Here is a 13,239-nt window from a genome sequence, read left to right on the forward strand (position 1 = left end):
TAGTATGATAATCTCTAGGTCCATCCATGTTGCTGCAAATGGCATTATTTCATTCTTTTTTATGGCCTAGTAATATTCCATTGTATTGAGATATATATATATATATATATACACACACACACACACACACACACACACACACACACACACACACCACATCGTCTTTATCCATTCATCTGCTGATGGACACTTAGGTTGCTTCCATGTCTTGGCTATTGTAAATAGTGCTGCTATGAACATTGGGGTGCATGTATCTTTTCAAATTACAGCTTCTGTCTTTTCCAGATACACACCCAGGAATGGGATTGCTGGATCATATGGTAACTCTATTTTTAGTTTTTTAAGGAACCTCCATGCTGTTTTCCATAGTGGCTGCAAAAGTTCCTTTTAGAACTCCAGAAGTCTCAATATTTTATCTTTCTGTTGGATCCTGAGTTTAAACTCAACTATGTCTTTCAGAAAGCTCAAAGCTACTGTACACATAAACAAACACAAAACTGTAAATGATAATAATAACCAGAGCTTTCCTTACCCAGGGAGAACATGTTTCTGTAATTCTCTGGCCTGTTATCTCTACTCAGATCCTTCTGTGATGAATCAAGAAGCCATTCCTCTCGAATTAGGGACACAGCCATGTCTTCAATCTTCTCCAAAGTCTGAAACAAAACAAGATGCCCATCTGGGACTGGGACTGTTCCACAGTTGAAACCCAGAGTGTCAGAGAGACCCACCAGGGTTGGAGTGGATCAAGAGTGGGAATGTACTGTGTAAAGGGATCTGCATAGCTAGCAGGAAAGAACAGGAAAATGCACCAGATTCATTGGGGGAAAATCAAGGATCAACCTGTCTCTATGCAGAAGAACATGGGGCAAGTTCTTAATGGAGCTATGGGGTTTCAGTGAGGAGCACAACTCACCTGGAACCCTGCTGTAAGAAGTGTAGCTCTCATCTCCTGGTCTCGAGGACTTCCTTTCTGGGAAGGAGTAGGACTCTGTGAAGCAGATATGGCTGAGAGAGGAGAAAGGAGCTATGAATGAGACCAGCCTTGTCCTGTGGTTATAGGAACCAGCACTAACACATTCCAAAATTATTTGTATTTCAGCCGATATGCATGCCAGAGATGTTGAATATGAAATGCTGTTAATCTTGGACTCTGGGTTCATACCTATGGTTGCTCACAAAACATCTGCACTTTGATGTCCCACTCAGCCTGAAGTTACATGTCAAAAATAGAAAGTGTACTGGTTTCCTAACAGGAAGTGCATTACAACTTCTTCTCTACCACCAAAGCTATATTCCATCCTTGTGCTTGTACACAGTATTTCTTTAGGTCCTGATCTCTTGCCAAGCTGAATATGAGAACCAATCTATCTCTACTAACTCTACTACTTTTTTGAAATGTCTACCATGACTGCCAGCATCTGCTTCCTATAGAAACCAGACAGGGTAATATCAAAATAAACATAGACTACTGTGTCTTGGGCAACAGGCATTAGAATTTTACATAAGGATTGTATTATTAATTGAAAATGTTTCTAAACTTCTTTAGAAATATTAAAAATCCACTAATTTAGAACAAATTACTATAAACCACACAAATGAAAAAATAAGAAATTCAGGGCAAGTATGAGATGAGACTAGAACACCTTATCTTGTTCTGTAAGAAAATTCTCAAAAAATGATGGAGAAATGTCAATAGGACACAGGAGCCAGACTGAAGAGGCCTCCTCTGGCCAACTCTGAGACAATTTAAGCATCAAAATAAAGATAGTAACAGAACATTTCTGGAATAAAATAAGAATTTATGAGTCCATATTGATAAATAAAAAATGAATAAATAAAATAAAATGGGGGAAGGAGAGAACACTCTCCATTACAATAAATAAATAAATGTAGAAGAAATGACAGAGTTAGAAAATAATCACTTTAGTAATCACTGATTCAGTCAAGAAGCATCAATAAATACTAAAACTAGTGTTTCAGCAATAAAAGTTTCATGAGGACCAGAATATTTACATAGATTCAAGAGTATCTCCCCATAAATTACTTATTAACTACAAAGGGAAAAACAGTAACAAAAACCTAGCAAGAATAACCTTAACCAAGTCATCAAAGATAACATTACCAATAACAGGCAAATTCCTGTTGTATTCCTGAGGACAACATCACTTCTGGGATGTTCATGCCAAATATATACAACTCGAATCTACATATGAGGAAACATCACACAAACTCAAATTGTTGTCATTCTACAAAATAACTGACTTGTACTCTTTAAAAATGTCAAGATCGTGAAAGGCAAATGAAGGGTGAGGAACTACTCCAAGTTAAAGGAGACTAAAGAGACAGGACAGCTAATTGCAAAGTGGGATCTTGGACTAGACTCTGGAAGAACATTATTGGGACAACCAGCAAAAACTGAATATGAACTGTGGACTAGATTAGTATTGCTAATCAGTTATTGCTAATCAGATTAGTATTGCTATCAGTGTTAAATTTCCTAATTGTGGGGGCTTCCCTGGTGGCGCAGTGGTTGAGAGTCCATCTGCCAATGTGGGGGACACGGGTTCATGCCCCGGTTCAGGAGGATCTCACATGCCACGGAGCGGCTGGGCCCGTGAGCCATGGCCGCTGAGCCTGCGCGTCCGGAGCCTGTGCTCCGCAACAGAAGAGGCCACAACAGTGAGAGGCCCGCGTACCGCAAAAAAAAAAAAAAAAAAAATTCCTAATTGTGATCAATTTATTGTGGTTATCTATGAAAACACTCTTGTTTAAGAAAATACATACTGAAATATTTACAAATAAAGTGTCATGATACCAGCAAAACCTCAAAATGCCTATGTTGTAAAATACACTGTGGTAACAGAAATGTTACATAAAACCCCCAAATTCTTTAATTTGTTCATGAGTTTACCACTGGGACTAAGAGACTGTATTTGAAGCCTAGATAAACATTTAAATCAGGTCTTATTGCTGGTCTGTAAACAGTAGAGGCTAGTTCCTTCCAGGAACTACACAGGTGTCCCAAAGGTACTTTCTTTCCTCTCTGCTTTCCCACTCCTCATCAATGAAATCTAGCTCCTCACCTCTGTCTTGTGGCCCTTGGAGCACTGGAGATTCGTGCTGGGTTGCCACAGGTTGGAGCTGAGTATCCGGAGGCTCTGGTGCAGATTTGGAATGCACGACCTCCTCCCAGAGTACCCTATGTCCATGTGCACGAGCAGGGACCTAGAAACAAGACACCTGCATTACAAGGAATCCCTTTGAGAAATGAAGTGAACAATGTAACAGTACCAAGAGCATATCTAAAGGGATACATACTGGGGGAAGGAAAAAGCAGAATCTCACTTAGTTAGGAACACAAACATGTTGATTTGCACAGAAAGGCATCATTTCTGCTTAGTACTGGAGGAAAAGATTTCTGCTGATGCCCTCCCTGCTGCCCACAATGCTGATATTCTGCATTCCCAAGAAAGGGGAAGAATGATAAACAGAAGCTTAAAACAGTGCTCTTTAGTGGAAACAACTTTTGATAAGGAACTAGGAAACCTGAGTTACGGGCTCAGATCTGCATTTAGTTATTTGGGTGCCCCTGAAAAAGTAAGTTAAGCTCTCTATGCATCAGTTTCCCATCTAGCAAACAGAACAATAATACAGTTGTAGGGATGTTATGAGGATAAAAAATGGATTTATATCCTTTACAAGAATAAAAAGAACTCTACAAATACAAGCCATACCACACGATAACTCTTTTCATCCTCCTGCTACACAAACTCATGCTCAGCATTTATTCTCCCATTGTTGTGTCAATGTCCCTCCACCCAGCTTCCTGGACTCTCACAGTCAGAGCATGCCCACCTCCTTCTACTTACTGGCCGTCCCAGTATATCAATTTGCCTTTCCAAATCCTCCAATAGAGTCACCACCTCCTCTCCATTCTCTAGATGATGTTCCTTAACCAGAGTCTGGAGCTCCTCAGGCAGGATGGTCAAGAACTGCTCCAGCACCAGCAGCTCCAGGATCTGCTCCTTGGTGTTCAAATCTGGCCTCAGCCACTGGTGGCAAAGTGCTCGGAGTTGGATCAGAGCTTCTCGGGGTCCTAGTGTCTCTTGGTAGCATAACTTCCTGAAGCGCAGGCGGAACAGCTCTTGGCCAGGAGGGTTATTTTCATGTAGACTTGATTCCTGGTCCCAACCATGATCTTCCTCTACCTTGATGATTACAAGGTCCTCTTCAGGAGCCTGGTCTGGTGGGGATGGGGCTGAAGACTTCCTTGATTCTGCAGCCATTTAGGGCCAGAAAAGCTCAGGAGACTTGTTTCCACTACTTTATCTTCTTAAGAGAACCTTCTGAGGGCCTCTTCTTTAACGGTACTTCTTTGGGAAGAGAAAAATGACAAATAGTGTAAAGGCAAGTCAAAGGTCATAGTAATCTACTGAGATATCTTAACAAGTTCCCTTCCATGACATGGACTTCATGGCTCAGTCATTTAAGTGATCCTCTCCAGAAATAACTCCTTGCCTCCTTAGCCTTCTGCATGCCAATCCCATCTGGGAATAACCCTTTCCTTCTGCTTTCTCTCTTGGGGATGTGGAACATGGCTAAACAAAGTCAGGAAACCATGTAGACTGGGTCTAACTGAAATTCTGCATTTAACCTCATCTGGCCCTCAGGGCTGCTGATTTAACTCCTTTCAACATTCGCTATACCAGCTATACTGTTTCTACACACTTTGGCTCTCAACCTGCCCCTCACTCTCAACATGAGACTAATTTCCATACAATCTAGCTCAAGATATTGTCAAGAACTGTCCTAACACTTTCTTCTTCTCCACGTAACATTATCTTACATGTGCTCCCCCTGCCATCTTCCCCCTGTCTCCAGGCTAACTTCTACTATGGACTTTACCTCAAGCTCTGTAACTCTTCTCTGGGGCACAGGTCCTGCATCTCCAAGGAACCTGGATGCCCTATCAACACCTGCAACCCCAAAACCTAGTCCCATACACTAATGATGTTCCAGAATGTTTTATAAATAAAATCATACAGTATGTAGCCTTTTGAGTCTGGCATCTTTCACTTAGCATATTGTACTTGAGATCATCAATGCTGTTGTACATATCAGGAGTTTATTCCTTATATGGATGAATGTTTACCCATTCTCTAGTTGACAATATCTCAATTGCTTCCAGTTTTTGATGATTACAAGTGATGCCACTATAAACATCTGCACATGAGTTTTTGTGTGAACACAGTTTTCATTTCACCTGGGTAAACAACCAGAAGTAAAATTGCTAGGTCATATTGTAAGTATATGTATAACTTTATAAGAAACTGCCAAACTGTTTTCCAAAGTGGCTATAATACTTTGCATTCCACTAGCAAGATGTGAGAACTGCAGTTGCTCCATATCCTGACCAGCATTTGACATATAAATAAATAAATATATAGACATATATATAGATTTAGATATCCTAAAGGCATATAGTGGTATCTCACAAGGGTTTTAATTTGCATTTCTCTATTGACTAATGACGTTGAGCACCCTTTCCTGTGCTTATTTGCCATCCGTATAGTTGGTCCTTCATATCCATGGGTTCCACATCCCTTGATTCAATCAACCACGGATCAAAGATGTTTGGGGAAAAAAAAATTCCAGAAAGTTCCCAAAAGGAAAACCTGAATTTGCTACACACCACCAACTATTTACATAGCCTTTACATTTTATTAGGTATTATAAGTAATCTAGAGATGATTTAAAGTATACGTGAGGATGTGTGTAGGTTATATGCAAAGACTATGCCATTTTATATGAGACTCGAGCATCGACAAATTTTAGTATCCATGAGGGGTCCTGGAACAAATCCCCCATGGATACCAAGGGACAACGGTATCTTTTTTGGTAAGTATCTGTTCAAAACTTTTGCCTATTTATAAAATTAGTTTTTTTTATAATTGAGCTTTGAGAATTTCTTACATATTTTGGATACAAGTCCTTTATGAAATACGTGACTTGCAAATATTTCCTCCTTTACATTCTTTTAAAAGTGCCTTTCCAAGAACAGAAATTCGTAATTTTTTTTTTGTGGTACGTGGGCCTCTCACTGTTGTGGCCTCTCCCGTTGCGGAGCACAGGCTCCGGATGCACAGGCTCAGCGGCCATGGCTCACGGGCCCAGCCGCTCCGCGGCATGTGGGATCTTCCCGGACCGGGGCATGAACCCGCGTCCCCTGCATCGGCAGGAGGACTCTCAACCACTGCGCCACCAAAGAAGCCCTGAAATTCATAAATTTTTGAAGTTTCTCAACTTTTTCCTTTTAGGGATTGTACTTTTGGTGTCATATCTAAGAAATCTTTGCTTAATTTAAGGTCACAAGGATTTTCTCCTGTTTTTTTTCTAAAAGTTTTATAGTTTTAGGTTTTACCTTTAGTTCTATGATTGCTTTTAAGTTAATTTTTGTTCAGAGTTTGAGGTATGGATGGAGGTTCATTTTTTTGCATACAAATATCAATTGTTCCAGCACTATTTGCAAAAACAGATTAAACTTTACCCATTGAATTGTCTTCGCATCTTTGTCAAAAATCAAGTGACTATACGTGTGTGGATCTCTTTCTGGAGTCTATTTTGTTCCACTGACCTATATGTTTTTCTTTTTGCCAATACAAAACTGTCTTGATTGCTGTGGCTTTTAAAATCTTGAAATTACTAAGAGTCCTGCAACTTTGTTGTTCATTTTCAAAATTGTTTCAGCTTTTCTAGTTCTGTTGCCTTTTGATATAAATGTTATAATTGGCTTCTCCTACAAAAAAAATTCCTGGAATAGGATTTGTGTTGAATCTGTAACTCAGTTGAGGGACAACTGACGTCTTAACAATATTGTTTTCTATTCCATAAACATGGTATATCTGTCCATTTATTTAAGTCTTCTGATTTCTTTCATTACTACCCACACTATTTACCTATTCTCAAAGGACAAGATAAAATGCTTTCTTCTTAAAATCCTTTCTTAATGATTCCAATTGGAAGTGATCTCCCTCTTATTCTATACATCTGTTACATAAGTATGTATTACTTTAATGTTACTTTTGCCATAATTGTGTATTATTAGTTGCAAAGGAGTTTTGACTTTCTAACTTAACTGTATGTTTCCCATGAGTACAGGTCTTTATCTTTTATTTACTGATAGAATTGAAGAACATTAGAGGGCTATTATTTACAATACCCGACACAGACTGTATTTATATATGTTGAAGAGTAAGTTTTAGATATAAGGCCTGAGGTCTTCTTTAGACCTGTTCAATTACAGGGTCCTATTTCTTTGGGGGATATATGTCTATGGCTTTTACCTTTGGTATCAGGCATCATCTCTTGCCTGCAGTAGCAGTGGTAAGTGGTCTTCCTGCCTTTGGTTATGCTTTCTTTCCATTCATGTTCCATAAAGATGCTTATTGTGGGCTGAATTGTTTCCCCCCCCAAAAAAAGATATGTCGAGGTACTAACAGCAAACAAACAAACAAAAAACATACTACAGGGCTTCCCTGGTGGCGCAGTGGTTGAGAGTCCGCCTGCTGATTCAGGGCACACGGGTTCGTGCCCCGGTCCGGGAAGATCCCGGGAAGATCCCACATGCCGCGGAGCGGCTGGGCCCGTGAGCCATGGCCGCTGAGCCTGCACGTCCCTCCCTCCGGAGCCTGTGTGCTCCGTAATGGGAGAGGACACAACAGTGAGAGGCCCACGTACCACAAACAAAACAAAACAAAACAAAACGTACTACAATGCATAACATAATCCCCACAACAAAGAATGATCTGGTCCAAAGTGTCAATGTCGAGGCTGATAAATCCTGGTCTCGTGGAAATCATTCAACTCTAACTTAAAAAGTCTCAGCTTACCTATTACCTTTTAAATTAGGTTTTCCCTGTTGCCCTCACTCCTCAGCCGCCAATACCCCCAACCCCCTGCCCCAGAAGATTAAGGTGCTCATTCTTTTTTGTTTGTTTTTTTGCTTTTTGTTTTGTTTTGTTTTGTTTTTGTGGTACGCGGGCCTCTCACTGTTGTGGCCTCTCCCGTTGCGCAGCACAGGCTCCGGACGCGCAGGCTCAGCGGCCATGGCTCACGGGCCCAGCCACTCCGCGGCATGTGGGATCTTCCTGGACCGGGGCACGAACCCGCATCCCCTGCATCGGCAGGCGGACTCTCAACCACTGCACCACCAGGGAAGCCCTAAGGTGCTCATTCTTGCCAAGTTATTTTTTACATGGTCCAGACATAGGATTTATCACACTGTGTACAGTATGTACTGCAAATGTCAGCCCATGGCCATGGTTTTCTTGCAAATGTTAGTTTGTAGCTGTGACCTTTTTCTTTGTATCTCTTTTTAAGCAGGGAAGTTATATTAATATTTGTATGTCAGAAAGATCACAATGGCAGCACTGTGGAAAACAGGATGGAGAAAAACATAACTGAAGGCAGCACTGTAGAGAATGGAAAAGAGCATAACCAAGGGCATCATATCCAAAAGCAACTGGCAAGAAATGCGAACATCAAGATAAAATCCCAGACCTGTAGTCCGCCAAGGGAAAGAAGAGGTAGGCACTTATAAGGAAAATCAGATTACATATTGTTCCTGACATGAGTCTTCAAAGCAGTGTCTCTATCTTTCAGGGGTTTTGGGCCGAGAGGGTGGGATAGGGTTGGCTCATAGTCTCTCAGTCTAACGAAAACACAGAACTTCTCCCCATAAAAAAGCCCATAGGCACAAAAGTTTACATTCAATTTCATCGGGTTCATACACCAAACGCCCACCTAAGGACTCCAGGAAGGTTAAGAACCCCTACTTAGAGAGAGTGGACAGAAAAGGAAGAGAATTTGAAAAGTTATCTTTAAAATCAGACAAGACTGGTGACAGTAGTTTTGGGAGTAAACTACAGATAGGAGAAATCAAGGAGCAAGAGATAACGTTAAATATGGTAACTGACAACAGAGGGTTTAATTCATAGATGATAACTTTACAGAGAAGTGGGGGAATTTCCTGGAATACAGAGATTTGAGGGAAGAGTGAATTTGGACAAGAGGCTGAGATTTTGTGGAGGGTTTGAGACAAGGGGTAAACAATTTTGTTTTGAACAGACAGGGTTAACATCCATGGTTTTAAAATAATTCATTTAAAAAATCAAGGAAAATTTAATAAATTCTTAAAATAGATACTTATAGTTTAAAAACTTAAAAGGTCATTACTATGGGACATGAATTCTGAACTCTAATTGTTTTGAATGTGATTCTGCATAGTCATAGTTTTACCATGTTTTCCTATGAATTTCCTAAAGTCAAGGTTCATCTTTAAGTACTGAACTACTGGCCATCTTCCATCTTATAATCAATGCTCGTCAACACTAGCTTTAAAAGGTTTCAATGTTAAGTGTGCATCACGCAAGAACTTTATATTGTTGATATGTTAAAACGGTAATATAATACTAAATGACATTAAAATCTCAGTAGTGAAACTGATGGGAGTCATCTAATTATCAGATTTGTTCATATTTTAAACCAAATCAACCAACAAATCTTATCCATTATCCATTTGATTATTCTTTTTAGTAGCTAACTTTCCATTTTTAGCCTCTTCCCTCTCCCATGAGACAGTTTTTAAAAATTACAGCCTATAACTAAACAAGTACAAAGATATGTACTACAAAATTAGTCTACTATGTACCCTCCTCTCAAAGTATATACACCTGTATTTAGGTTGGTAAGCACCTTGTGGATCAAGACTGCGTCTTACATTCTCTTTTAAGAATACCTCATCAAGTTTCTTGATTTAGGAAGCTAAAATAATCAATCTTTAAAGCTTCTTCTCATCTCAAACGCTATAATCCTGTGAACTACTGAAAGCACAACCCATTTTAACAGCATTTCAACAGATGAAGAAAGAATGTTTTCTTCCTTTAGACTAATTTAAGTCTAATTTGGGATGTTTGAGAGCTGAAAATAAAACAAAACAAAGATATTTTCCAGGCTTTAAAGATAAAGGTGAAGCAAACACTGTGCTTTATAGGTGTCTCAAACTGCGTTAAGTTTTAACACCTACCACATTTTACACTTAACCACAGCAGAAATTCAAAATATGTATGCATTTGCTACAACAATGATTACTGCAGAAGTATACTTAACTGAACTAATCAAATAGAAATAGGGATTATTTTTTAGAGGTGGTAGTGGCAGTCTTAATGTTGCCTGACAAAAATTACTCATGAGTCACTTGAGTTTTGGAAATGGGGCCCCTCCGAAAGAGTTCCCAGGCATCTGCTTCAATTAGCTTTAATAAACTAAGTATTCTGAATAAGTCTGAATTTTACATCACCACGAAGTTGTCAAAAAATGTTTCTTTTGTACATTTATGCAGTCAACACACCACCACATTCTGAATACACCACAAAGAGCAAAATAACTTAGCAGGAAAAATTGGCTTCCAAGGATAACTGGGGTTTCCAAAAGCAAAATATATCTTAAAAAAAAAAAAGAGAATTGTGACGGAAATGCAAAATTGCTAAGTAAAAACAATTCAGATCGTGGAAAGAGGAGGATGAAAGATAACACGGGGGAAAAAAAAGATAACCCGGGAACAGTTTCCTATTTTAGGACAAAATCGACTGCAAATAACGCCACAAAACGATTAGCGATGAAGACAGCGAATCTCTACTAAAGGTTCCCTCGCAAAAAGTTTAGGCACGCGGACTCGGCCTGCGCTGGCAACCAAAGCGACCCTTGATCCACCGAATCACCAGGGCGCCGACTTCGGCTCAGGTCCCCTCTCAAGACCCCTCACGCTTGTTCTCACCTGCGGCCTGGTCTGGCCACAAAGCCCTCCCCTTCCTCCGGCCCGGAGCCCGAACCGTACTCACCGTGAGTTCCAGCGGCGGCCCGGGTGGGGAAGTGAGGCTGCAAAGTGTGGACAGACCTGGAGGGAGGGCTGGTAGAAAAAGGGGCGAAAGCTGTAACCGGAACAGGCCCCTCCAGCCCCTAACTTCCAAACGTGCGGAGGCACAGCACCGGCCAGCAAGCATCTTGCCCCAAGCCACTTCCGGGAGCTCTCTAGGAATCCTGGAGGTCTGAAAGCTCTATGGTCGGCCGACTAAGCGGACGGGGGCACCGCGCCCCTCTCACCAGTACTCTGGGCCTAGCGTTCCTCTTGCGTCTACGCGTCGCACGGTTGCGCGGCTCTAGGGCATCGGGAAAGTCGTGGGGAATAACGGACTGTGGTGTCACCTCTGCCCCGCGCACCTGGCTCACCCAGTCCGCTCGGCACGGTCGCTGGGGAGGTAACCGTCCCCCGGCGGGCTGATCCGAGGGCGTGCAGGGGCCAGCGATGAGAGCAGGCGGAAGCTGGGGTATCGGTGGAGGAGAATGCGCCTTAAGGATCCTTATGATACTAATTAACTAGACTCGCGTTTGGCCGGGTTAGTTACCCCTGTACTTTACTGTTCTCGCTTCATAAATATGTCCAGTCCTCTCACATAGACTGCAGATCTCTTGAGGAATTTTGTTAATCATGGTTCATAGCTTTTCGAATCCCCTACGGCACCTAGTAATAGTATACCATATACTATTAAGTATTCGAAAAATAATTATAATTAAATGTAAATTCTTTTCGAGTCTGTACATATGTTCCACCCTTTCCTATCTTAATGAATTGCAGTCTCTTACCAAACCTGCTTTGTAGTTTATTTTTAGTGCTGAGTTAAGCTTAGCATCATGACGTAATCTCTGCCTTAAGCTTCAGTAGTAGACCCTAGTTCCAATACCACAAATTTCGAAAAACCTAAGTTCAAATCTATGTTCATTCTTTATACACCCTTACAATTTTAACTTTTCAGACTACGTAGGATTTTGGGGTGGAGGTTGTGGATGTTAACCTTAGAAATAAAACACAATTTTTTAAACAGCAAAATGGGTTTATGCAGGAAAAGCAGAAAATTGCAATTTCGGTCAGGCAAGCCGTAGTGAATCATAGGCAAGTGCGAGAGACAAAGGGAAGGTCAGCTTTTACTAGGTTTTAGGAGGAGACTGGGGAGGGTTGTTTTGAATAAAAGTTCATTGGAGAAGAACAAGAGTTAGTTGTTATGGCGGTTTCTTATTAGCTGCAAGCAGTGGTCAGTGCCTTGTTGCTAGGACAAGAAGTGATCTTCTTAAAAGCAGGTGATGCAGTTCCCATGTGAAAAATGTCCTCCCTTGTACCAGAAGAGAAGTAACGTTCTTATTATCATGGATAAGAAGTTGTGACAGAGAAAAATTTATACAAAGAATTCTGTATAAGCTGACCTCGTTAAAATCATTTGTATCTTCCTTATTCCTGCTGGTTATGCAGGCTGTAACAGTGGTACATGCGTGAGAGCTCTCCTTCAGGGCTTCCTGACTCCAATTTAAATGAGGTTTTTCCTTCATTTATTTTAGCATGAAAACTGTTTTACTTTGGTCCCCCATTTTTATTCCTTTAACACTTTTTCTAACTACCCATTTATTTTGGGTTTTCAGGTTCCCCTCCAGTCTTCACTTTTTTAAAAATATATTTATTTATTTTATTTATTTATTTTTGGCTGCGTAGGGTCTTCGTTGCTGCACAAAGTCTTCCTTTAGTTGCGGTGAGCGGGGGCTACTCTTCGTTGCGGTGTGAGTGCTTCTCATTGCGGTGGCTTCTCTTGTTGCAGAGCACGGGCTCTAGAGCGCAGGCTCAGTAGTTGTGGCGCCCGTGCTTAGTTACTGCGCGGTATGTGGGACCAGGGCTTGAACCCGTGTCTCCTAGCATTGGCAGGCCGATTCTTAACCACCAGGGAAGTCCCTCCAGTCTTCATCTTAATTTCCCCACCTTATCTGTTCCTGCTGATAGCCACCACCGATGTTTCTATCCAGTCCCCAACCTTAACCTAAAAATATTTTGTCTACCCCCAGTAGCTTTGATTTGTTTTTAAGAGTTTTGTCATCTAATCATCACAATGAAACAAATAACAATAAACATTGAGAAGGTACAGTGCTTCAGCTCTTTCAAAACACTTATTTCTACTCTTTATCTCATAGTTCTTGCCTCATATCTCATAGTTCTGTATTTTCAATACATATTTCTGATAGCCGGTATCCAGAATATATAAAGAACTCTTACAACTCAATCATAAGAAGACAAACATAAATAGGCAAAAGCTATGGACACACACTTTACCAAAGAATATATATGAATTATCAATAAGT

General features: G+C 40.8%; 1 protein-coding gene across 1 annotated transcript; it reads right to left on the reverse strand.

The window, feature by feature from the left end:
• Positions 1-323: 323 nt before the first annotated feature.
• On the reverse strand, positions 324-11,012 carry ZKSCAN8 (zinc finger with KRAB and SCAN domains 8). The gene is made up of 5 exons (XM_082847860.1): positions 10,902-11,012; positions 3,873-4,376; positions 3,087-3,228; positions 917-1,008; positions 324-656 (listed from the first exon to the last, which is right to left on the reverse strand). The coding sequence occupies exons 2-5, from the start codon at positions 4,287-4,289 to the stop codon at positions 471-473; spliced, it is 837 nt and encodes a 278-aa protein (XP_082703986.1). The 5' UTR covers positions 4,290-4,376; positions 10,902-11,012; the 3' UTR covers positions 324-470.
• Positions 11,013-13,239: the final 2,227 nt, after the last annotated feature.

Source organism: Leucopleurus acutus, assembly GCF_964270905.1.
Source record: "Leucopleurus acutus genome assembly, chromosome: 10".
In the NCBI taxonomy this organism is placed as follows: Eukaryota; Metazoa; Chordata; class Mammalia; order Artiodactyla; family Delphinidae; genus Leucopleurus; species Leucopleurus acutus.

What these genes read in the sequence shown, in the direction of transcription:
- ZKSCAN8 (XM_082847860.1), bottom strand. Translation starts at nt 4,289, where the DNA reads ATGGCTGCAGAATCAAGGAAGTCTTCAGCCCCATCCCCACCAGACCAG. An exon ending in CCAAGGGCCACAAGACAGAG is followed by an intron (nt 1,009 to 3,086) that starts GTGAGGAGCTAG and finishes CTCCTCTCTCAG; the next exon opens with CCATATCTGCTTCACAGAGT. An exon ending in TTCTTACAGCAGGGTTCCAG is followed by an intron (nt 657 to 916) that starts GTGAGTTGTGCT and finishes GTTTTGTTTCAG; the next exon opens with ACTTTGGAGAAGATTGAAGA.